At 34.1% G+C, this 24,349-nt stretch overlaps 1 protein-coding gene across 1 annotated transcript in view; it reads right to left on the bottom strand.

Annotated features, from left to right (window-relative positions):
- fmnl1a (formin-like 1a) overlaps positions 1–23,984 on the bottom strand; it is a 36,895-nt gene extending 12,911 nt beyond the window's left edge. The window contains exons 1-15 of the mRNA XM_680041.9: positions 23,709–23,984; positions 21,655–22,353; positions 16,478–16,561; positions 12,598–12,684; positions 12,332–12,405; positions 7,129–7,212; positions 6,067–6,210; positions 5,830–5,941; positions 5,676–5,752; positions 5,490–5,583; positions 3,754–3,828; positions 3,557–3,667; positions 2,348–2,497; positions 2,118–2,219; positions 655–925 (exon numbers count right to left, since the gene is read on the bottom strand). Of these exons, the coding sequence (XP_685133.5) occupies positions 655–925; positions 2,118–2,219; positions 2,348–2,497; positions 3,557–3,667; positions 3,754–3,828; positions 5,490–5,583; positions 5,676–5,752; positions 5,830–5,941; positions 6,067–6,210; positions 7,129–7,212; positions 12,332–12,405; positions 12,598–12,684; positions 16,478–16,561; positions 21,655–21,819 (1,630 nt within the window). The 5' untranslated portion in view covers positions 21,820–22,353; positions 23,709–23,984. The remainder of the gene's footprint in view (positions 1–654; positions 926–2,117; positions 2,220–2,347; positions 2,498–3,556; positions 3,668–3,753; positions 3,829–5,489; positions 5,584–5,675; positions 5,753–5,829; positions 5,942–6,066; positions 6,211–7,128; positions 7,213–12,331; positions 12,406–12,597; positions 12,685–16,477; positions 16,562–21,654; positions 22,354–23,708) is intronic.
- Between the last annotated feature and the right edge of the window lie 365 nt (positions 23,985–24,349).

Below are 24,349 nucleotides of genomic sequence, written 5' to 3'. Positions count from 1 at the left end.
CTTTCGTGCCGGCAGTTCTCGCGTAAATCAACCAGAGGCCTCTGTCGACTGACTGTTTGACGGACTGACTGACCAATCGACTGACCCACCCTCTTCCTTTCCTAAACCCAACCACTAGTGTTTTAAAATGTACTGATTGACTCACCACCCACTTCCCTAAACCCAAGTGATAGTTTTAAAAAGCAATTCAGAAAAAGAAAAAGCCCTCCTCTCTGCATCTTAAGTTCACGTGCTAACTGGACAAATGTAACAGCAGGAAAGCTGTCCATATGAAGGTAATCGGTCAGCTGGTAAGCACGAAAAGGAATGGCATCATACTACCCCATATCGTTCGCTTTAAAGAGGAAATGCAGCCATTCATACTTCTGGCTACATAATTTGCGTACTCCAGAAACGTATATAGGACTACGTTTTTAGATTGAGCATATGTTGGCTTTGTAAGTGTACTTCAAACAGGTGAGTGGGCTTGACAAAAAAACCTCTGTATGTATGTATATACTACATGTAAAATGTTTTGTTTCTTTATGCGAGTCATTTTGTATAAAAGCATCAAATAAATAAGTGTAATTTAAAGAGAAAATCATTTCATTTCATGCATTCGTTTTAGATGACAACCAGAAGGAAAACTTCTCTTGCTCCTCCTTCTGCTCTTACCTGTCTGAGTTACAATCTTCTCTAAGGTGACTGGAATGACGTCAATGTCCAGGCTTCCAGAGACTGTGCGCTCCAGTCGAAGTAAGCCTTTCTCCTGCAGTTCTTTGAGTTTTTTCTCCAGTTTGGACTCTTTTTCACTCCCCTTCTCTCTGTCCACCTGTGAGGGCTGTGACTGACGCTCCTGCTCTCGTTCTCTTTCTCTCTGGATCTCTCGCTCTCGTTCTCTCTGCTGTAGCGTGCTCACCTGAGTGCAGGACTCCCGCAAGCTCTCCTGTTACAAACAAGATATACAGTCAGACACTGATTGATTAATTGCCATTTTTGATATTTCAAATAGTGCAGACCATTTTGAGGGATGTAAACAATAACAATGGTCCTCCTAAAGTGTTTCCTCTTTTACATTTTTCATTTCCATATAGCTTCTGAGAATCCAAAAAGGTCCACATTTTTGATAAATAATGTTATGATAGCTGTTTTAACAATGAATCACATCTTGTTACAGTTAGGAAATAGTTTGATAACAAAGCAGGAAATGCTCTGCATTCTAACTTTAACTGTATTCACCTTATTCTTCAGGTACTAGCAGACACAGACATTTGAATCTTTTTGGCTCGAGATTTTAGTCTCCTTCACTTCCATTAATTTTTACATGTTAAAACCAGGTCGCTATGCTAATGCTGCTTGATGTTGCAAACTGATATTTTATTATTATTTTATCCTACTTGGTCTTTATAGTCATGCAAACACTTGTTTGTACAGCAAGTAGTTTGACCGTTCTCTGACGTTAATTATTCCTAGTCATTTCTCCCATTGGCGACTGAATCGGAAGTTCTAAAACAGTTGCAAAAACGAGCGCACTTCAGCATTGAAGAATAAGGTCAATAGTAAGTAGATGTAAATAACTGTTACTCAGTAGTGAAATGAATACACTGAAACAAGGGCACTTTAAAGTAACATGTGACCAAATAGGTAACACTATATCTCAAATAACAATTCACATCATTTACTACTGTCTTATCACCTGCCAAATTATAAAGATATTACCTGTTTTTTAGCACTCTTGAAGTATGATCTTCTTATTTTAAATCCCTAATCCTACCCAATATCTCAACCCAACAACTACCTTACTATTAAGAAGCAGCTAATTAGTAGTTAATGATCTAAAAGTCTAAGTTAATGGTTTGTTAATAACATGAATAAAAGTGTGGAAGTTTTTACAACTGCTGTGTTTTGATACTGCATTGGACAGATATTGCTGAACTATTTGCCACATAATAGGAAATCACAGACAGCATTATATATATAATATAATATGTGTAGACAAAAACACATGCGCAGATCCATACTACACATATCCATTGAAAACAGTGATATCTGGGCCCTAACTATGTTTTATTAAATACTTCTAATCTTGAATGATATTTTGGAATATGGATAGTGTGCACATTTCAAAAGTAATGTACCTTCAGCAATGCTGATTCTTTAGTTGCCTGCAATAGCTGTTGCTCTAGTTCTGCTATTTTGTCCAGTGCTCCATTCTCACATTCCTGCAGTCTGGCGGTCAGCTACAGCACAAGAATACATACATTAAAGACTTCTGAGTGACAGTGCAGCCTACATTGTCTACATTATGAAGCACATACAGTATGTCATGCAGTGGATGATTATGTGCATTTTGAACAGCATATTTAACCTGTGCATTGTTCTCCTGCAGATCTGCTACAAGGTCCACTATATCTCCTTTATTCTCTGCATCCTCTAGCAGAGCTCCAACATCAAACACGTTATCCAAATAGGCCTGGATCTGCACTTGCAGCTTCTCGCTTTCCATATCCTTAAGCGACTGTTCATAAACACATGCAAAACAAACAGTTGTGTGGCACTGTATGAGGACATTGTGCAAATTCATAAATACATACTGCATTTAAAACATCTAAAATCATGTTAAAAAATACAACACATGTTTAAAAAAGAAAAAAAAATCACAGGGTGACTAATAATTGTGACTTTAACTGTGTATGACAGTTCATATTTGGATTTTTAGATATATAAAATATTAGTCATATATGCAACATTTATTTTTTAATATATTTAAAATGGCTATGTGCATATATTTTTACATATAGATATACTTTTATAATCATACGTGAACTCATACAAAATATACAATTATAGCTAATATATTTGTAAGTATTTGTAACTGAAAAATATAAAAAATATATTTATAAAAGCATACATTTCTAGATTATGTTCATATACTGTATACAGTTAAAGTCCCCAAGTTATTAGCCCCCCTGTTTATTTTTTTTTTCCACATTTTCTGTTTAACGGAGAGGAGATTTTTTTCAACACGTTTCTAAACATAATAGTTTTAACAACTCATTTCTAATAACTGATTTATTTTATCTTTGCCATGATGACAGTAAATAATATTTGACTAAATATTTACCAAGACACTTCTATCCAGCTTAAAGTAACATTTAAAGGCTTAACCGGGTTAATTAGGTTAACTAGGCAGGTTAGGGTAATTAGGCAAGTTATTGTATAACAATGTTTTGTTCTGTAGACTATCAAAAAATATATACAGCTTAGAGGGGCTAATAATTTTGACCTTAAAATGTTTTTTTTTTTTTTTTATGAAAAACTGCTTTTAATCTAGTCGAAATAAAACAAATAAGACTTTCTCCAGAAGAAAAAATATTATCAGACATACTGAGAAAATGTCCTTGCTCTGTTAAACATATTTCGGGAAACATTTAAAAAAGAAAATGTCAAAGTGGGCTAACAATTCTGACTTCAACTGCAAATGTTGTATATATGTAAAATCCAAATATGAACTTGTATGTCATTTGCTTATATATTTTTAAATACACTAGTTTTATTTGCTGTTCGCATGACTGACCTCTAAGTACTGGTCAAGTCCTAGTTGAGAGAACTGATATTGGAGATGTACACGGAAGTTCATGTTCTCCACTGAGTGAACCACAATGTTTATGAACTGCATGCAAGCCACCTGTAAAGAGAAAGATCAAATTAACATTTTTAAAAAGCAGGATATTTGTCATCTTATTGTCATATTAGATTAGTGGCAGAACTCACCATGAAGTCCACGTTGCTGTCGTCATGCATGAAGTACTCCATGAGCTTCTCAAAGCGGTTCTTCTCTCCACTAGCCTGTAAGAAAGTGAATGTTATGTGAATGTGAAAAATATTGTATGCTGCAGAAATGTTTATGTGAGTCTTGAGTATAGAAGATTTGTGTGTGGTTTTAGTAGCATCATTTGTGTATCATCTGGTCAAAACTTTGAGGTCAGAAAGATTTTAATTAAGTCAATGAGGGCAAAATTAGTTGCTTGGTTAAAAGATTTTTAACATGTGGTTTCTGTCAAGCAAATGCTTGAATTTTTCAGTCGTCAAAAAATACCAAGGAAAAAAAGTGGTAGGACAACACATTATTCATTAATTTTCCTTCGGCTTAGTCCCTGTATTTATCAGGGGTCGCCACAGAGGAATGAACTGCCAACTTATCCACCATATGTTTTACACAGCGGATGCCCTTCCAGCTGCAACCCAGTACTGGGAAAAAACACAATAATAATAGTTATTTTAAAAGTTGCTTTATTGCCACTGATGGGTAACAAACTTCAATATCTATAGAAACCAATCATTCTCTAAATGTTTACTAGAAAAGGTTATTTGACTGTAGGGTTCTCTGAGGAACTGAAAAAAGCTTCTTCTATGGCATCACATACTGTAAAGCACAAGTAACACTTTATTTTAACACAGCCTTTTTATATATGTTACATGTAATTACTATAATAACTACAATAAAGTATGCTTAATGACTTGTAAATAAACCTAACCTGCATACTTATTATGACTATAGAGTAAATATGTATAATTATTTACTGTTATTTGGTAGTTAAATGAATAGTTACAGTAAGGAAGACACCTTAAAAGAAAGTGTAACCAAAACCACTTTTTGGTTCTTTTTAAGAGTGTAAATGAAATAGGGAGCAGCTGTTTTAACATTGATAATCCCTACATTTTACATCACACGAATAAAATATTTAAAATTACATTTTCAAATAGGTTCAGAAAGAATAATGTATATCAAAAATGCATTAATGCATCCTTGATTAAGATAAAAGATTTATTTGCGAGAATCTATGTTAAACCCTCATCTTTTGAATGGTAATACATGGATTATTTCATTAATATACTGAGTGAAGGTGCAAGATGAAAACAAAATATTTCAACAGTTTAAATGAATGATATTTTGATATTATTTATCTTAATATGTCTTTTATCTACCTGAAGTCAAGTACTAATTTGATCTTTCCGCCTGGATTTTGCCTACTTAAATTCAAAAGCTTCCCAGATCCACATGCAGAGGTGTAAATGAAAAAGTTTGGTATCATTTTAAAGAAAACCCTTTAAATTCACATTTTTTTCACATTTTGAAAGTTATTAAAATAATTGTATATGTTGTCTGTGTTATAAAACCCCCTCTAAAAAACACTCTTTTTTTGTAAACTCATATTTGAAAGTGTTACTTTTAGATTCTGTGTGGTCTTGGTTGCTGTAAATAATTTAGTCAGTAATCATAGGATAAAAGAAAAATGTCTATCATAATCTGTGCAAACACTTTTCTATTCCAACTGATGAGAGAACGGAACCTCTTATGGTGGTAATGGGCCAGTAAGGACCTTTAAATTTAAAAGAATTTGGATGTAAATGATATTTCACGGACCTGGTACCGGGTACGAAAAAAAATATGAGTACATCTTAAATGTTTTAATGCATGCACATACGTGAAATGCTAGTCATCTTACATCTTTAAAGTTGTCAAAAGCTGATATGATGATGTCATGGCCTCCTCTAACCAAACACACTGCTGCCAACAGCTCCAAGACGAGAGCTTTAGTCCTATGAAGAACATGATGAAGTGTACTATAAGCGGATGCAAACCCACAAACAACCAACAAATACCACAAAAAGGAAAACACATGCACACTAACCTGGGGTTTTTGTTGTTGAGACTAAGTGTGATTTCGTTGACACATCTAGGGTGTGTCATGACTAAATTAAACCCAGACTGTTTGGGAAAAAAAGATGAGTCAGACAAAGTTGTTTTAAAATTATCTTTTGAGAAGAGAAGCTGTCTTGAGATACCTGATAGTTCATAATAGCACGTAGACACATAATGCAGAGGTGAACATCATCTCTCTGGGTGGCCAGTCGGGCAATTCGCAGAGTTTTTCTGCTGTGTGCCAGTGACGTTATTCTAATTAGGAAATGCAGAGAATAAGAAAAAGATCAACACTGAGTTTGAGAAAATGCACGTCTGTTTAATATCAGTTTTTCATTTGAGTCCTGTAATCCCTATGTTTTGTTGTAATGATGACTGACCGGACAGTGAGCGCACGCGCTGCCCTGGTCATCGTGTGTGGGGCAGAATGGTTGACATTTTTGGCAAGATCCTCCACCGATCTCTCTGACATCCTCCTGTTGTCTGATATGGAGCCACCATTTTCCACAGACTCCACCTCAAACCTGAGAATAACATCAGCATGGGATCTTATTTATATGCTATATGATAAATGTGGTGAGTGATTTCCAGTCACTTTTTGGCTGAATCAAAGACTTAAACGACTAAGTAATTATGTGTTCAATAGACATCTAATAGACGTCTATAAGATTTTAACTGCTCAAATTTCACCTTGTTTTAATCGAGTCGTCTATCTTTAGACATCTATTACTTCTTTTAAACATTAAAAAAAAAAAAGTATGGTGGGAAGGATTGTTCACATTAACAACAATAACCACAATGATAAAGTAGTTTAAAAACCCTTTACATATAATTTGAAGTGTCAACATCACCTATAGCCATAATGGCATAGATAATTTTGGTAGAATCACGTTCAGAATTCTATTGATGAACAATGTGAACACTGACAACCAATCATGATGAATTCTTCCATAAAGAGCTTGAATCTTTAAAGTGGCAGAAGACAGATCTGAACACTCTTGTATAGCAGAATGTGGTGTGGACAGTTAACAAATAGTTAGTTAGCATTCTTAGTGTGAACTTTTCTTTAGTCATAAAATCTTCTGACACATTTAATGCAAACATTCATTCATTCATTCATTTTCTTGTCGGTTTAGTCCCTTTATTAATCTGGGGTCATCACAGTGGAATGAACCACCAACTTATCCAGCAAGTTTTTATCCAGCGGATGCCCTTCCAGCCACAACCCATCTCTGGGAAACATCCACACACACATTCACACACACTCATACACTACGGACAATTTAGCCTACCCAATTCACCTGTACCACATGTCTTTGGACTGTGGGGGAAACCGGAGCACCCGGAGGAAACCCATGCAAATGCAAGGAGAACATGCAAACTCTTAATGCAATATTAGGTGACATTAATGGTTTATATAGGAAATGACAGCATAAACATACGGCACGTCACTTTGAGAATATGACAAGTAGTCCACCAGGACATCCAAGCCTTGGTTTTCCTCATTCAGAAACTCCTGGGCCCACCTACAGTTTAAACAATAAAAGACACAGCATGAAATAGGGAATTTTTCAAACTTTGCAAAAAAGTCAGCCTATTTTACTAACCAAACAGTCTAATAAGACTGCATGTAAGGGATAAAGTATATCTAGCTGGTTGTTTTTTTTTCAGCTGGTTGGTTCTTTTAGTCTTACTAAGCCTGTCCCTGTCCGGCTTTATGTGTTTTGTAATCCTGCTTAATACAAGGCTACTTGCCTCAAAAGTAAACAATGAAACATGAAGCATTGTCTGAGCTGTAATAATTAACTTACTCTTTTTTTAAATGTAAGTTTGCAGAAATAAAAACAGCTGGATGCAGCCTATACGGCTTGTACTATTACTCAGTTAGCAGATGGCCAATCAGTCAACTTTTACCAGTTTTTATTCCGTGGAATGTGATTGCTGACCAATCAGAATTAAGTATTCCAGTGACCCACTTAAAGTAATAATGAGAGTTTAGTTGGCACCTAGTTCCAAAGTTATTATAAGTCATTAGAGTATTAATAGACACTCTGCTTAATCTGCTAACACAGGGGTGGGCAAACTCTGTCCTGGAGGGCCAGTGCACAGTTTAGCTCCAACTCTAATCAAACACACCTGCTTATAGATTTCTAGATCTTAAAGACACTAATTACCATGTTCAGATGTGTTTAATTAGTGTTGGAGCTGAACTGTGCAGGATACCGGCCCTCCTGGACCGAGTTTGCCCACCCCTGTGCAAACACGTATAACTCACTTTCATCAGGTTATGACTAACTTTGCAAGTATGTCAGCTTAATTCTAACTGTACAGCCTACTGTACAACTAATTTTGTTTTAATATTACGATTACACTGTACTTGCCTTCAATTCTTGCAGTAAATTTAACAATTCTATTTAAATCAATTCAGACAGGCTGAGAAATTATATATATATATTTTTTCTTTTTTTTACAAATATATACACATGTATTTTGCTGAATAATTACATTTTTCAACTAAAGAAGATTATATTTATCAACACGTTTGCACATAGTAAAGACACATTTAGTCAAGAGCAGAAAATTTGTCAACAACAGTATTTGTTGTGAATGCAAGAATCAGAGTAAATATTGTTGTTATTATTATTATTTCATTTATTTATTTTTTGCAGAATAATGCGAAGCTCCAAGAACACTTTTGTGCACAATCAGGGCCGGAGTGGGACTCCTTTTTAGCTCTTGAGTTTCAAGCCTTAGACCGGCCCACCTCAGTCGACAACTGACTATATTAAAATAATGTTATTTCCAATTCAGTTTCAAGTGACACTAACACATCTTTTCAAGGACACAGCTGCTTTAGAACTTCAAATGTTTTTCATAAATATGAGAACATTAATTCTTTATAGATATCCAGTCCTTTGTAACGGTCGTCACACACAAAAAAATATGTACCCTACATAAGTAACCCAAACAGTATTTTATGTCTTAACATTGAAAATGAAAAAAATACATTATTCTCTGGTGAGGTTCAAACTCGGATCGGCGGCGTCAAAATGTAACGTGCTAACCACTAGACCACAATAGCGCTGTTAATTATGGTACTGTCATCTGCTGCTATTTAAGTCTACTCTTTTTATACCCTAATCTTTTTCTCCTTTTTTAGATTTCTGATCGAGTTATGTCAGATGTATTTATGTAGTGAATTGTCTGATTTTCATTGAAGAGGTGTAATATTCATTAAAAATAATTAATATTCACTAAGGTGCCGTTGTTTTGGGTGGAATGGGGTGCAGCCCGCAGGTTAATGATGATCATCATTAACCTGCGGGCTGCATTTTGCTCACGGGGCTGCGAGAAAATAAAAAAAGAGCGGAGCTGCGGCACAATAATGAATGAAAAGAGTGAGGTTATGGTCAAATAAACAAATAAATGAAAAACGTGCAACTGCTGAGAGTGCAAGCAGCTAGGGACACCGGCCCTCACAGCCAAAAAACGGACCGTCCCACCAGGAATTCTCCCGGTTCTCCCGGTTAGCCAATCTGGGCCTGTGCACAATAAAATGCAAGAATGACTTTGTTTAACAGTGTCTCCTATGTGAGATCAAAGTGAATGTTTACTATGGGCAATCTGACCCTTGCGTGTTGCACTGCTAAAACCACTCAGCGATGAGGACTTCTACAACTGTCAGAGCCTCTAAAAATGCTGAGTGCTAAGCAATTTGCATAAAGTGCACACGCAGCGCCTTGCTACACTGCTTTCATAAAAAAAAAAACATGTCTTCCATTGATATAAAAAATAAAATACAATTTGAGATTCAGTAAACACACCCTAATTGCAAAACATTGTACTGCCTGTAGAAAACAAATTTCTTGATGACCTGACAGGAAGTGAGTACAAAGACAAACGAAGTTGTAACTACAGGGGGCTGTTCCAGAAAGCAGGTTATGTGACATACACGGGTAAGTTTGAGAGTAAGTAGGTGGATAACCTCAACTTTGGTTCCAAAATCGGAGGTAACTTCTGGGTATGTTAAGTAGCCATAGCAACTTACTCTCTGAAGATAACCTGCTCCGGAGCAGGTTATCTTCAGAGAATAAGTTGCTATTTTAGAGTTTGTCTGTTTCAGAGAGTTTACTGAGCATTGCGTGCTCTTTTGATGAGAATATTATGGATGTGGACACACAGATACAAGTTTTTTCGTTGTGAGAGGGTTATAAGTGCATAGTTTTTTTCATAACCAAATTCATAATGTTAATGTATTTAACAAACCTTTTTGAAATCAAATGTGACAAACCGCGGGTCTGCGCTTACCATAAAAACATTCAGTGCAGCTCTTTGTAATCGCGTCAGGGCATTTTAGGCAACTGTACAATGTGGCAGTAGGACCACCTGTACAGTACGCCTGGCACTGAACTGTTTTTTACACTTTTGTACAGTTCCTTGGTAATACATTACTGCGTATCATTACACGGATGATTCAGAGCTCGGGAATAGCGTAGTGGACAGTGCGTCGATAAAGAATAACGGATCGCACAACAGAGTGAGTTTGAATCTCACTTACAGATCTTGTGTTTTTTCTCTCCTTCTGCACCCTCACATTTTTCTGTATAATATTATAAGTGGCAGCTTTGTCTTTTGTAGGAAAACATATCTTTAATTTAAGATGTAGGACGTTGTTCTTATATATACATTCACGCACACACACCTACATTTTTTAATAGAATATTTTTTGAGGGTTTCTAAATGCTATTGTGTGCATTAATTGCAGCCGATTTTAAAGCTCCATCAGTCACTAAAGGACACTGATAATATAAAATTTGTCCAAAGTATAAATGTGCAGGTACAACTTAATTTTCTATCCTTAATCTTTTGGTGTTTCAACTATTAAACTCATTACTGCTTCCACTTACCAGCTCATCACACACCCCACCTCATCACTATGTTGAGGCTAAATGGCTGATTTTCAGGAAGTAATGATTCAAGTGTATAACACAAATATAGTAAAAAAGTTGTATTATAAAATAGAATCATTACTGGGCACTACATTGTTTGCTGGAGGACAAAAGATACCCTTTTCTGCCTTATACGATGACACCCTACCTGCAGCCTGACCCAGAGGAAATCTCAGTGACCCAAGCAGACAAAACAGATGGAAGAGTGCTAAAAATATATAATTAGTCAAAAAAACTATGTTTAATCAAATAGTTTGGTCTGTTCATTTCTTCATTTCCTGAAATAAAATGAATGATTTTGTACACTGCTTTATACACACACCTTTCAACGTGTAACATATTTTTCATATACATTTCTCACCTTAAGTTGATGCTCATGTGACTTTATCTTTGAAGATGGACCTTATACAGCTACTTTAGAATTAAAATATGTAGATAAAAGATTTTGTGATCCAAGAGTAATATTCAAATATGGAAAAGTGCAGAAAATTCTTACACTGCTTGTTAGTTGAGGCAGAAGGAACTTTGTCTGCATGCAAAATAAAAAGAACCTAAAGCTATCTGACAACAATCACTTACAACAGTGACAGAGTGTGTGGTTTAAGTCAAAAACTCAACCACTGAAAAGCCTTTATTATAGGACACAGCAGTTAGACAGGCCTCTTTCTATTAGCTGCATGTCAGAAAGAATATTCTAGAGTGTTAAATAAAGAGCTCCAGTAATTAAATATTACCGTTTATGATAATGTTTCTGTGTTTAATGACGTTGGGCAGAGTTCTAGCTCCAGAAAGATTACAATTTCTATAAGCCTTATTAGTCAACACACATATTGTGGCCTTAAGAAATTAATGGCAAGAAAAATAAATGCATGAATGGTTACACAACATACTCAAAAAGGATGTTAAAGAGCAGTTTAATTTATCATTACAATAAAATGGAGGGTGGCATGTGTAATTTAATGAACTAATAAATTTTCTTATTATTTATTTTTATTTTCTTATCTATTTCTTATTCTATATTTCTTTCCTTCGTTGAAGCAGATGTGTAATCTCTGTGTTTAAAACCTCCAGCTTCGCCTCTGTAAAGTGCGTTGCCCTTTTTTTCTCACCGTGACTTTCTATGGTGACTCGTGAATTCGGCGATCTACTGAAAATGCCTTCAGGTGTGTGCCGTGCACGTGCATTAACCCGCGGTTATCTTCAGGAGGTTGATTTAACTAACTCTTGTCACCTGTTTTGGAACCAACATACTCGCGGTAAGCAGGTTTTGGGTAAATCAACCGAGAGTTTAGGTTTTAGCAGATGGTAAGTTAACCCAGCTTTCTGGAATACCCCCCAGGTGTTGTTTGTTTGTTTGTTTGTTTTGGCACTCAAAAGTGTTCTTCTTAAGCTTCCTATTATTACATTTCAGGTCACATTGAATGATTTACAATGTCTTTTGTTCTTTTTCTGGACTATTTCTGGACCATTACTGTCAATGTAAGATGATGGAGTTCTCAGAGGATTGGAACAACATGAGGGTGAGTAATTAATAACAGACATTTAATTTTGAGTGAACTAGCCCTTTAATAACTTTTCAGACCTAGTATAAAATGATGCAATGGTGTAAATAGTAATCATAACTAACTCAACACTGGTCAGAAATAGCAGTGAAGTCTATCATTGCAATACACAACAAAATAAAGCAACCACTAACCCAATGTGATTGGTTCTCAGCGATATTTCCAGCTCTCTCAGGACTTGAGTTGACTCCTGCACACGTTTCTTGAACTGTGGAGAAAGACCCGCAGAGATACAGTAAGCTAACCGCTAACCGACTGACAGACAATCATTCACCTCTCAACAAAAGCTTTCATCTGGGATTTTTCCACAGGTGGGTGTCAGAAATGACAAGAGGTAAAAGAGAATGACAGTGTAGGAAAGTGGAGAGGAAAAGAAAGGACAAAGAGAGATGGCACTGACCCTGCGTGTGACTCCACCCTGGTCCTGGTAGAAGCTCTTGATTTTAGTGAGGTAAGCTGAAGGAGGGTTTTTCACCTGAAATCGCTCCTATTAGACCATAGAGAAACAGAAACTATTCATGGACTGGTATCTGACTTAAATATACTAAAAAGATACTAAAAGATAAAAGATACACAACTAAAAGATGTTGTGTACAGTGGAGATTAAAATTAGAGAGCAACCTACAATTTGCAGTATGTTTAGTCTTAGTCATTCGATTACAACAGAAGTAAAAGCAGGTTTAAACATATTTCATGAGTTATATGTTCTAAAGCAGTTTTTTTACAAACATGAGGAAACGTTTATCAATACTTAGGTCACTTTTTCACAACAGAAGTATATGTGGGTTAAACAGAGGATCAATTATTGTTTTGTCACAAAGTGCATCAATGACTACATCTCTCAAATTTCATGAAGTTATTTCTCACTCAGACACAACAACTGCCAAAAATCTTTGTACGTACAGGACATTTTGCACACGCTTACATACTGTTTTCAAAACTGCTAAACTTATGATTAAAACAATAACATATTGCAAAACTAAATAAGACAGCAAAATTCAACAGCAGTATTTTATTAAAACATATTTCAAATCTAAAAATTATATCTGTATTAGTGGATGTTGTGTATACAAATTTTTGTATTTTGAAATTACGTGCAAACTGTGTTTTGGTAGTTGTAGTGCATTTTGAATATGAAATAAGCTGTTTTGCCAAGCTGAAAGTCGCCCAGGAGAATTGTGTGAAGAGTTTTGCTTAAGTAACTTGAGTATTGAGAAGTGACCTAGCATCTGTAAAAATCTGTAAAACAGTTATGAAATTAGAGGTAACACTTTATTTTGATTGTCCATTTAAGTATTAGTAGATTATCTGCTTAATATCTGTTGATACTGCTTCTTCATCAGACATTTAACTGACTATAAGAAACTTTGCAAGTACATGTCAACTTACACTAAACCTAACCCTAACCTAACAGTCTACTGATATATAATCTAATGAGAATTAGTTGGCATGTAAATGCAATGTAACTTTACTTCAGATTCCTTACAAATATTGCTGTAAATCTGGCATCTGGTGATTCATTTTTAATTATCTGATATTGAACTAACAGCCTAACTTTCCAGTTGTCACTGAAGGTGGTGTATACTGAAGCCTTCAGGATGTACAAGGTAAGCAAAACAGTTTAGCTGCATGCATGCGTTGCCATAATAACTTGTTCTCTGCATGCACAGCTACAAATTTGCATCCCACCGTTGTCATAGAGACAAAAATATTAACACAGGAAGTGCGTAGACGAACAGTTTCACCGCATTGTGCCTGACCTCATACCGCTGTCTTCTTTTTTCCCTCTCAATCTCCCATTCTTCATTTACATCATCTTGTTTAACCACACATTTGTGTTATCCTTTACTCTCATTAAACATAAATAAAATTATGAGCAACACTTTGCTTGAAGGGGTTTTCATTAGACTGTTATGAAACCGTAATTATCATGCCACGTCTTGAACGTGTTTTATGCATGTTCATGACAACTGTTATTAAGTGTCATTTGCTCTGTTTTCTTATGTTAAATGCAAAAATGACATTGCTTGTTATGAAAACTTGACATAAATAAATACATCACAACCAGTCTTGACTTTACCAAGACAACTTAACTTGTCATAAGTCTATCATAAACATGACTGTCATGAGATATTATAATTGTGTCATTAATATTTTTCTGATCCTGTTTTCAGTGGAACAAACGGTATTTGTCATAACATGTCTCAATAAAAGTGTCATTACTCTAATTAATAATTAATAAAAAAATACTTATTTTTAACTGTTGTTAGTATTTATCAACATTTTAATGACAAATTCAGCTTGTAGCATAGTAGTTGAGTTTAGATGCACAAACCTCTAAATGCTTTTTGATATTTTCTTTTAAATTTAGCTTTTTTCTTCGACTCCTGTGTGTAGGCTCAGTAGTTTTACTTCTACAGTGATGAATAACGTCCTTTAAAGTAAAATAAGTGAACATAAACAAAAGAGGCTGAAAAAAATGCTCATTTTAGGAGAAGATTTCAGATAGAATTTAGAGGTTTTTGCATCTGAACTCTTGATATTATAATGAGGCTGTTATCAAATCCATGATATATTTATAATGGCTTCATTCATGACAGTCATGTTTATGACAGATTTATGACAGGTTTTGTTGTCTTGATGATGTCAAGCCGTCATGACAATGAAAAAAACAGGTTGTGATTTGTTTAAATCAAGTTGTCATAGCAAACAATGACCAGTTTGCATTTAAAATGTCAGAACAAGGCACACAGAATCTGAGCGTGCAGAAATCTACAGATTTTCAGCCCATCATTGAGTCTATATATTTAGTTGTGTGTAAATGTGTGTAAACTTATATTTATTCAGTTTTTAAATTAATTTCAGTAATATTACTGACTAATATGAAAATGTTCATGTGATTATTATCTAAATTTCTAATATTGGATTTACACTGTTAAAAATGCTGGATTCCACACAATTGATTTGTGTTGGGACAACATTAAGGAATTAAGTTAATATATTTGTTTTACTTGTATAAGTACAAATGAAAAACTGATCGCACACAAACATAAAAACAGCACCAGAAAAAGAACAAGGGCCCCATTTATGTTATTGTAAAGTGATTATTTCTGTCATTTAGTAGATATATGGTTGATGCAGTACATTAGAGACTTGCTTTGTTTACCAAATAAATGGATCTAATAGGATTTGCATTGTCAACATTAAATAAAAGTTTAAAATGTATTATGTTTTTATTTAACATGTTAGGTTTTTGGTTATAATGTACCCAAAATCATTCAGCATAAATCTGCAGATTTGTTACAATATTCTGCGCAGAAATATCAAAAGTATCCACAGATTCTGTCTGGCCTTAGTCATAACTACGCAAATGAAACTTAATGGCAGTTGTTATTAGCATGTATAAAATCTCATTCACATCTTAATGAATATAAAGGTTTAATGACAGTCTTCAAGTACAGTGCTACCCATATTTGTATTTATTTTTAGCGACAATAAAGGGTAATACAAATGTGCACTGAAAAATACAGTTAAATACACCTTCTTATTAAAACTCCTAGATATGATTGTGTCATTCAATGTAAAGTCAATTGGAATATTTGGAGTCAATTGGAGGATTTTTTTTCTATCAATCACTGTTTTTCCTAAACTACAAAGTGCAAAGGTTTCAACAAATAAGTCTTTTAATTGTATTCACACATCATAGAACAACAACAAAAAATGGTTAGATCATTTACACAAGAAGCATTTTTCAGTATAGAGACTACAGACACTCATTTTACTGTGTGACTTAATAATATAAATCAAATGCTGTTTTTATTTTTTGCTTTTATGTGATTATATAAATACATCATGCCTGCGTATTACACATTATACCCTCATAACAATCTAAAATATTACAACAGCAAAAGTGCAAGATCAAGATGCCTGTAACGTATGAATTTGCTATTTGTATTTGTGTCACAGTGTAGCTTTAGCTCATTTAAGCTTATAGCATGTCTAAATGTAGTCTGCCACACAACTTCCTCTCAGAGGGCACGCCTACACCCAAGCCATGCAATTGTTCAAAGAAAACTACTCAAAAATGGAATGACCTATGTATTTCAACATGAGCATTCATTACATATTTCAATATGAGTAATCTCTGGCTAATGAGAAGTTAGTGGGAGAGCGTTCAGTACCCTGGCACACTCTCAGTTCTATTTTGCTGCCAGTACTTAAAAACGCAACTTGAAAAATGTTGAAGTTGATCAGCGTATGTGATAGTAGCAGTATCTCACCTGATCACAGACCAGCTCCCATTTCTTCTCATTGTCATACTGGCTCAGAAGCTTCATCTTATCAGGAGGGAGATTCATGGTGCTCTGAGAGGGAAAATGACAGGTTTGTGACTAAACAAACATGCTGGCAGACACATGCATTGAAATGACTGCAGTGTAAAATGCTTGTGGATATATTGTTGATATTTAAACTAGTGGTTCTAAAATTCAGTTCAATCAACTCTCTCTGTTTGCTAATTTACTAGTCAAGATTAAAGCGTTTATAACAATGACAACAGCAAAAAAAGTTTTATATTCTAAAAATTACTTGTGCGTCCTTTTTACAATTTTAAAGCTTTGAAAAATATATCAGTATATTAAACCTTTTCTGCATCAAATTAAAACAAATACTCATAGGTCCATAACGAACAGAAATGCCAGTGTCAGAATCCCATAACAATGATCATATTTTAATATTTATTCACACTTTACCCGTATCCGTCCTGACTCTAACTACCAAAACATTAATAATTTTAAAAATGGTAACACTTTAGATTAATGGTCCATTAGTTAATGTTAGGTAATGTATTTGCTAACATGAACAAACTATTAGTAATACATTTGTTATGGTATTTATGCATCTTTGTTACGGTTAGTTCATGTTATTTAACTTAATTAATGTTCGTTCGAGTTATTTCATGTTAAGTCATGGTGCATTAAGTAATGTTAACAAGCACAACTTTGGATTTTACTAAAGCATTAAGTAATGTTGAACTATGGTTAATAAATGCTGTACTGGGTTTTACTTGGTTTAATGTTAGTAAATATGTTAACTAACATTAACTGAAGGAACATTCATTTAAAGTATTATCATATGATTTTATAACCCTTTAAATAAAATTTTGTTTACATACATTACCATTGTTTTTTAATGTAAATTTTGAAAGAGTTTTTACATTGAATATACAAAATAATTAAACATTAGAAAAGGAAAAAAGTTCAGAAATAAGTCAATTAAATTAAGGACTCAAAGATATTATGGGAATATGGTAATAAACTACCAAAATAATACAGTAAAATACAATCTAAAAAATACAAAAGTAAAGTAAAATCTGATTATACAGACTTGTTGAATTATTGCTAATCCAATTTCTTAGCCCTTTTTTTTGCATAACTACATACAGATGAAACTGTGAGGATTGTACACTTGACACCTTAAGTGTTCAAATTTACTATGTATGTATTTTGATTTTACCATTCTTCATCCTATTTTACCTTCTACGTTCTCTCATAAAATATCTCATCTTTCTAACTATTTTAGGCTCTATATTGAGTCTTATTGAGGCTTAATGGAAAAATATTATAAATATTTTATATTATTATAGTCTTCCATGATTTGTGATCAGATTATTTTGTCGAGAATCACATTGAAAATAAACCCAAACCAACACACACACATAATTATGATTACAGAATTTTAATTCATTTAGCCTGCAGTGTTCAAAGTATTATTATACTCAAAATATTATTTACTCCACTAACCAAACCTGAAAAAAGATGCCAAAATATTAACATCAAATAATGTTTTTTTTTTTTTAATAGTAAATATTTTGAGGCCTTGCCTTGTCAACAAAACAAAAGCCTGCTACAAACCATGTATGAAGTTTCACTGAAATAACACTGGAAAACCCATTGAAACCAATTGAAGCTTTGTCTTCAAGGTCCTGAGTTTAACTAGATTTCAAAACTAGCCAAACGTATATCAGCATTAAAACACCCGAAATCATCACAAAAATTAAATGAAATAGACAAAAATGTCCATAAGGATGCACAAGGGTCAGATCAGGAATAGATGACATTCATAAATATGGTGTCTAATTCTATTAAGCATGCATGTCCATCCCAAAATGAATTTATTTCATAAATCTATGAAATAATCTATGGATATCAAAAACATTTATTTACTGCAGGCAGGGTTTATAACACAAGTTGTACATCACATTGTACAGTTTGACATCAGTGTTATACTAACTGTTGTGTGATGTTGATGGAAACATTTGAATCCTGCAGTAATAACATGGAAAAGTTTTAGTATCAGATATAAAGCAGATATAAAGCTAACATTACTTATTGTTTTTCACAGCTTGTAAAACTGATTCTCAATTTTAAATAACATCTGAGTTGCCTATTATACATAGCGTCTAACATATGATGCAGCATATGATGAACATCGAGCAGACACAGGGAAGGAAATGTGACAGTTACCATGTTACAAAATACCTTATGATGCAAGGACTGCTCATTTTAACTATCTTCATACTTTAAAAGGCACAGCTCAACCATAACTGAAAACCTGTAGTAATTTAGGTCACTATTTACCTAAATTCAATCCTTTATGGCTGAAAAACTTCTCAGTGAGTCCACTACTGTCTTACAAAATAAAGAAAGCCATCATAGCCTAGCTTAAGAATGACATTGCATATTAATATATACATATTAATTTAAGCACATATCTTGTCAATTCATTTACCCTACAGTTTATGTTTTTCTTCTTAAGTTCATAAGCTGCTATGTTTGATGTCTGACGCAAAGTAACTTCCTGAAAATATGTTTAGCATGTCTTGTAGAACACATTTTCAGCAGATATTCATAATTAGATTTATGTTTTTAATATTTTAACAGCTTAATTGTGATGACACCTCTCAGTCAAATTAGAAGGTGTGGTTGGTAAAACTTAGGGGTGTAACTTTAGCGTAGCAGCGCTGTGTTCTTGGGTGTTTCCGCTAAGTGCATGTTTTTTTTTTTTTTTTGCACAAAGAACGAAAGTGCATTTAGAAACACGGTGAGTGCTTAACTGAAGAACAGAGAGAGAGAGAGAGAGAGAGAGAGAGAAAGAGTGTTGGGCAGGGTTTGGGTGGGGTACTAAATGTGGTCTATTGGTACTAAACAAAAAAGTGTTCACAAGATTAAGCTGATAAACTGGTATCTCTCAATATTAATCCATTAAATGTTCACAGGGTTTGTGAAAGTAGCCTGTAAAAAGGAAATCCCCATATTTGATGATGATACATTGGCATAATCGCTTTCTAATCATTGTTCCAGGACAAAATATTCGAGATTATCCCTTGTTTTGTCCATACCCTCAGCAGTGCACAGAGGGATTTAAGGGATTCCCTTCATCAACAGATCCTGGAAAAGTCTAGCTGGGCCCTCCTGAGCATTCATAAACACAAATGCATTCAGATCAAGTATTTTCAGAAGGATCAAATGGCCATTTGTTACAAGGAAGGCTGTTTTTAGCTTACTACGGAAATTAGACTCTGAGATAGCAATTTAACAACAGGACATCATACATATTCATTAGCAAGCGGGAAATATAAAGTCACATTTATTAGAAGCCATGGTTCCACTTCTTTATAACTACTAAGTAATAACATACGTTTTTAGAAACAATGTATGTACTGTGTTCATCTTATATAGCACTTTATGTTACATGGTTTATGCTTAGGTTTAGGAGTAGGTATTCTTTTATACCAGCAATGTGGGTTGAAGTAAGATTAGAAACAGGTGTTATTGGTAGGTTTTTGGATGGGTTTAGGGGTCTAAATTGAGACAACTGAGTATTTATAAAAAATAATTAATAAAAAAAAATATTAAAGATATTTTTTTTTACATATTTTTAAGGTCAATGCCGGTAATATATTGAATGATTTAAAGTTTACATTGTAGTAATAGAGACATTTTTTATGGTAGTTAAAAAATCAGGCTTGACGTATGTGTTGTTATACAAGTTGAAGTCTCATTAATGGTTTGGTATCAAAATCCTTTAAAATACCTGCTGTTATATTCCACTGAAGAAAAAGTGATGCAGGTTTGGAATGATATAAGAGTGAGTAAATGATGAAGTGGTCCAACTGTACATTGATGCCTTTAACTGCTAACAAATTTAACTACTTAAAGATTAACTGTGTGTATATATAGTGTGCTTATGTTGATGTTGTATTACAGAACACTTTATCTGGTAGGATATGGTTTAGGTTTTAGACAGGTTTAGTGGTTTAAGTGTTTCTTGAGGTGAAGGAGAAGGGTGAACTGTGTATTTATTGATGTCACTACAGAAATTAAATACAGATGTTTCTACATACAGCCAATTTTAAATATAAGTACAACATAAATAACATATTAAATAATAAATTTCAATACTAATAAATAGTAGTTGTAGCACTTAACATAAATGTAACAGTAAAAAAATTCTTTAATTAGCAGTTTTCTGTATTTTGTAATTCATGTTTTTATTTCTCACCATTTATTTATGCTTTTGAATTGTGTTTTGGGACCTTAATCTTACTTTCAACAACCTTTAACCTTAAAAAGTAAAAAAAAAAAAACTTTTATTTAATTTTTAATAGTTTAAAGTGATCTATTTTCTGGATTGGTGGTGTATATTACTATACAAAAACCTTGTAATAAAAGCTTTCTCTCTATATTATTTCTTATATTATTTCAAACTCCTAAAATGTCAATAAAAGTCATTTTGTTATTCTGTAGAGTTGAATTTTTAACATCGAAAGTCGACTGAGCAGAGATCAACATCCCATTATGCAATTCACATCCATAAATAAATAGAAAACATTTGTAAATCACAAAATACGGACACTGTTAATTAACAGACATTTTTAACTCTGTAGGTCCAAACCTGCCCAAGAAAAGAGATGGTGAAAACAAAAGAATGACTCTAAGCATCACTGATGACTTTAGACCCTAATTAGACATCATCACATTGTCAAAGGTCTCTCAACACTAAGATTATAGGACCGTGTTTTGTCTTATGACTTCTCTTAAGAAGTTCCCTAATTTGTCATGCTGCCATTGCCGGTTCCTGTACTAAAAGCCCATGTGGAACTAATGTGACAGTATCTGCATGAAGTCACAAGTGTCTTTCTGAGCATTACTTCATTTTGTATTTCACATGAAATCTTGCACTTGTTTTGAAATCCTCACGTTATGCCTGATTTGTCCATTGTCCAAAAAACAAAAAGTTTCTCCTTACTCTTACAGGTTTGAGAAAATTGCAAGACAGTAAATGTAATACTCGCAAAACAGAAGTTTCTAACATAACAGGAAGTGACAGAATAAGCGGCTTTTGTATCGCTGCATGCCTAATGTTTACATGTCGGTGTGCTGTATAAAGTACTCACCAAAACCACATTGAAGCGTTCTTCTAGCTCTTCCTCTGGGGGCATGGGTAGCTTTGGAGGGGCACATTTCTTTTTAAGGATGGAGGGAGCAGGGTTTAGGCCTCCCGTTGAGCCTTTGGCCTCCTGCCCCTCCGCCTGCTCCAACCCGCCGGCTGCGTTACCCATCACTGCTTTCCTTAGGAATTCCAGGATATTAGACTGCTTTGAGACAAACTGCTGATGATTCCCGAAAGCCAAACTCTTTGCTCAATTTTTAAAGTCTGTCCAATCCAGCGTGAGTGAAAGCACATGGGCTTCTTTAGGACATGCTGTCAGTCAATATGGACACCTTTTAAACACATGCAGGGTTTAGGATGAGACGGTGCATGTGATTGCAAAGAAGCTCTTGATGAAGAGGAGAATTCACAACAATCAGATTCCTAAAAGTATTTTCAGATGCAACGATTTCAAAATGGAAGATCAATCGTAGACACACATTTACTCCAAAATTAATTTAAAAATTGCTTCTTTATGCTTTCTCTCTATTAAAAAAAAAGAAGTCCTGTAAAAGTTTATCTCGTCCAGGCTTTCAGTGCGGCTGCATGTTAGTTATAAATTTAACAGGCCTTTTCTCCAGTTGTCTGCCTCTCCTTCAGAAGTTGAAGCATCTTTCTCAGCTTTTTGAACGTCCAGCCATTAGATCAGGCCTACAGAAGTTTCCTTCAACAGAAAAGACAGATGTTGTTGAATTTACATGCAGGCACCTGTCCGAGCACACTGTGTGTGTTACAGAAATGAGAGAGAAGCAGAGTTTAGAGCAGGAGGAAACCACAGAAAAAAGCAGAAGCATCAGTGCTTCCTGAACAGCGCTCTACAGAGAGAGAAAGAGATACGCTGGGTGTGTCAGTTTAAATTCTGTTTGTATTCGAAAATTCTGAAGTCTTATAGATGTTACACTACTCATGTGTGTATCCTGTATTGTATCTTTCAATACTGTTTTATCTTTGTAATCTGTTACTGCTCATCAGGGCTTGTTGTCACAGCAATATGTTGTTTGTTATTTCTGAAAGTGAATTGTGTTCCTGATTGACAACTATAATATTTAACAATTAAAATAATCTTTAAGCATTTTCTATATCAACATATTCATTAAGAAAATTCCAAATCTAGACTTTTATTCCTCTGGTCTTGTTAAGTTATTTGATTTTATATATATATATATATATATATATATATATATATATATATATATATATATATATATATATATATATATATATATATATATATATATATATATATATATATATAAATAGCTGCTGTTTAAGGCAAAATAGCTGCTATTTAATATGGAACAAGACACTAGATATTTGACCATAAAATAATAAATTAAATGATAAATGAATTACCTAACTTGATATAAAAAAGCTCAATTCTCACACTAAAAATCTCAGTTGTATTGTTCTTAGTCAGTTTTTATTCAGCCATACTGCAGACAAAACACAGAGCAGAGCATTGTGAGTGCAAAAACTGATTAATAGTAGCAGAATTACATTTTGAAACATGCTAAATGGCAACAAATGTTATGTATTTCTATATTTGAAATTTGCAATCTCCATCATCCATGCAAATATATAATAAATTACATTTACTTTTACATGAGGTTTTTAAGTTGCAACTTTTTATTAAAAATAAATAACTAAAATTTAATTCATGTGTGAACACTTGAATTAAAATTGAACACCCGGAGATATTTGCTACAATTTAAAATCCAGTCTGAACCAAAGATTTACAGCAAATTTATAAAAAATAAAAAAAAATGGCGAGTTAGATGTCTTTTAATGGATTGGCACTCAGACTTAAGTTGGGTTTAAATCTTTTTTCAACGAACACATCGGGACAGTGTGGTTTTGTAAAGGCCTTCTCATGAAGGCCCGTTCGCGAGCAAGTCGTTCTATTTAAGGATTCTTCAAGAACCGATCAAACCATTTCCACCAAAAACAACTGAATCCTTTGATTTGCATCTCCCGTAGGTAGGCCGAATACTAATCCATACGTTACTTAAAGTTACTTACTTTAATGTGCCTGACTCTCCCTCTGAAGTTAACAAAAATCCTGATGTTATTAGTTAGTTCTCACACTCGACTGGAGTCAAGAATCTGTGCTGTGGCATTTGCAAAACTGGAAGGCTATCTTTCGGACGAGTCCGGAGCACAAGAACACAAACAGTAGGCAAGATAAACTTACTGCCTTTTATGACTGACTGGCATAGTATCAACCCTTAACTGAAATGACTGTTTGACAACTGATTCTGGGCTAATACTCTAAGTGCTGGTAAACTGGACTTGAATGAGGAGAAAGGGGACGAAACCTAATAAAATTATCATATCGTGGCGAAATCTGGTTCGACCGGTTTGCTGAGAACAAGTTAAACCAGCCATCACGAGAATACATTGTTAAAATCACCTTAAATTACCTTTCTTCTAAAGTTTTAAGAATGACAAATATAGAAAATATAACATTTTGTGTATGAAATGTGGTATATAAATAAATTTGAAGTGTATTCTACAGAAAGAAAAGATTTAATTTTTTGTCTCACTCTATTCTTGAAATGTACCCCAACACACACACACACACAATGGTTGTGATGGTTTACAAGGACGCTCCATGGGCATAAATGTATTTTAAACAGTATAAACCGCTTATGGCCTTACCT

Source organism: Danio rerio, chromosome 3 (genome assembly GCF_049306965.1).
Source record: "Danio rerio strain Tuebingen ecotype United States chromosome 3, GRCz12tu, whole genome shotgun sequence".
Classification (NCBI taxonomy): domain Eukaryota; kingdom Metazoa; phylum Chordata; class Actinopteri; order Cypriniformes; family Danionidae; genus Danio; species Danio rerio.
Note: the sequence above shows the minus strand (reverse complement) of the source record. Positions and strands in the feature narration are given on the sequence as shown.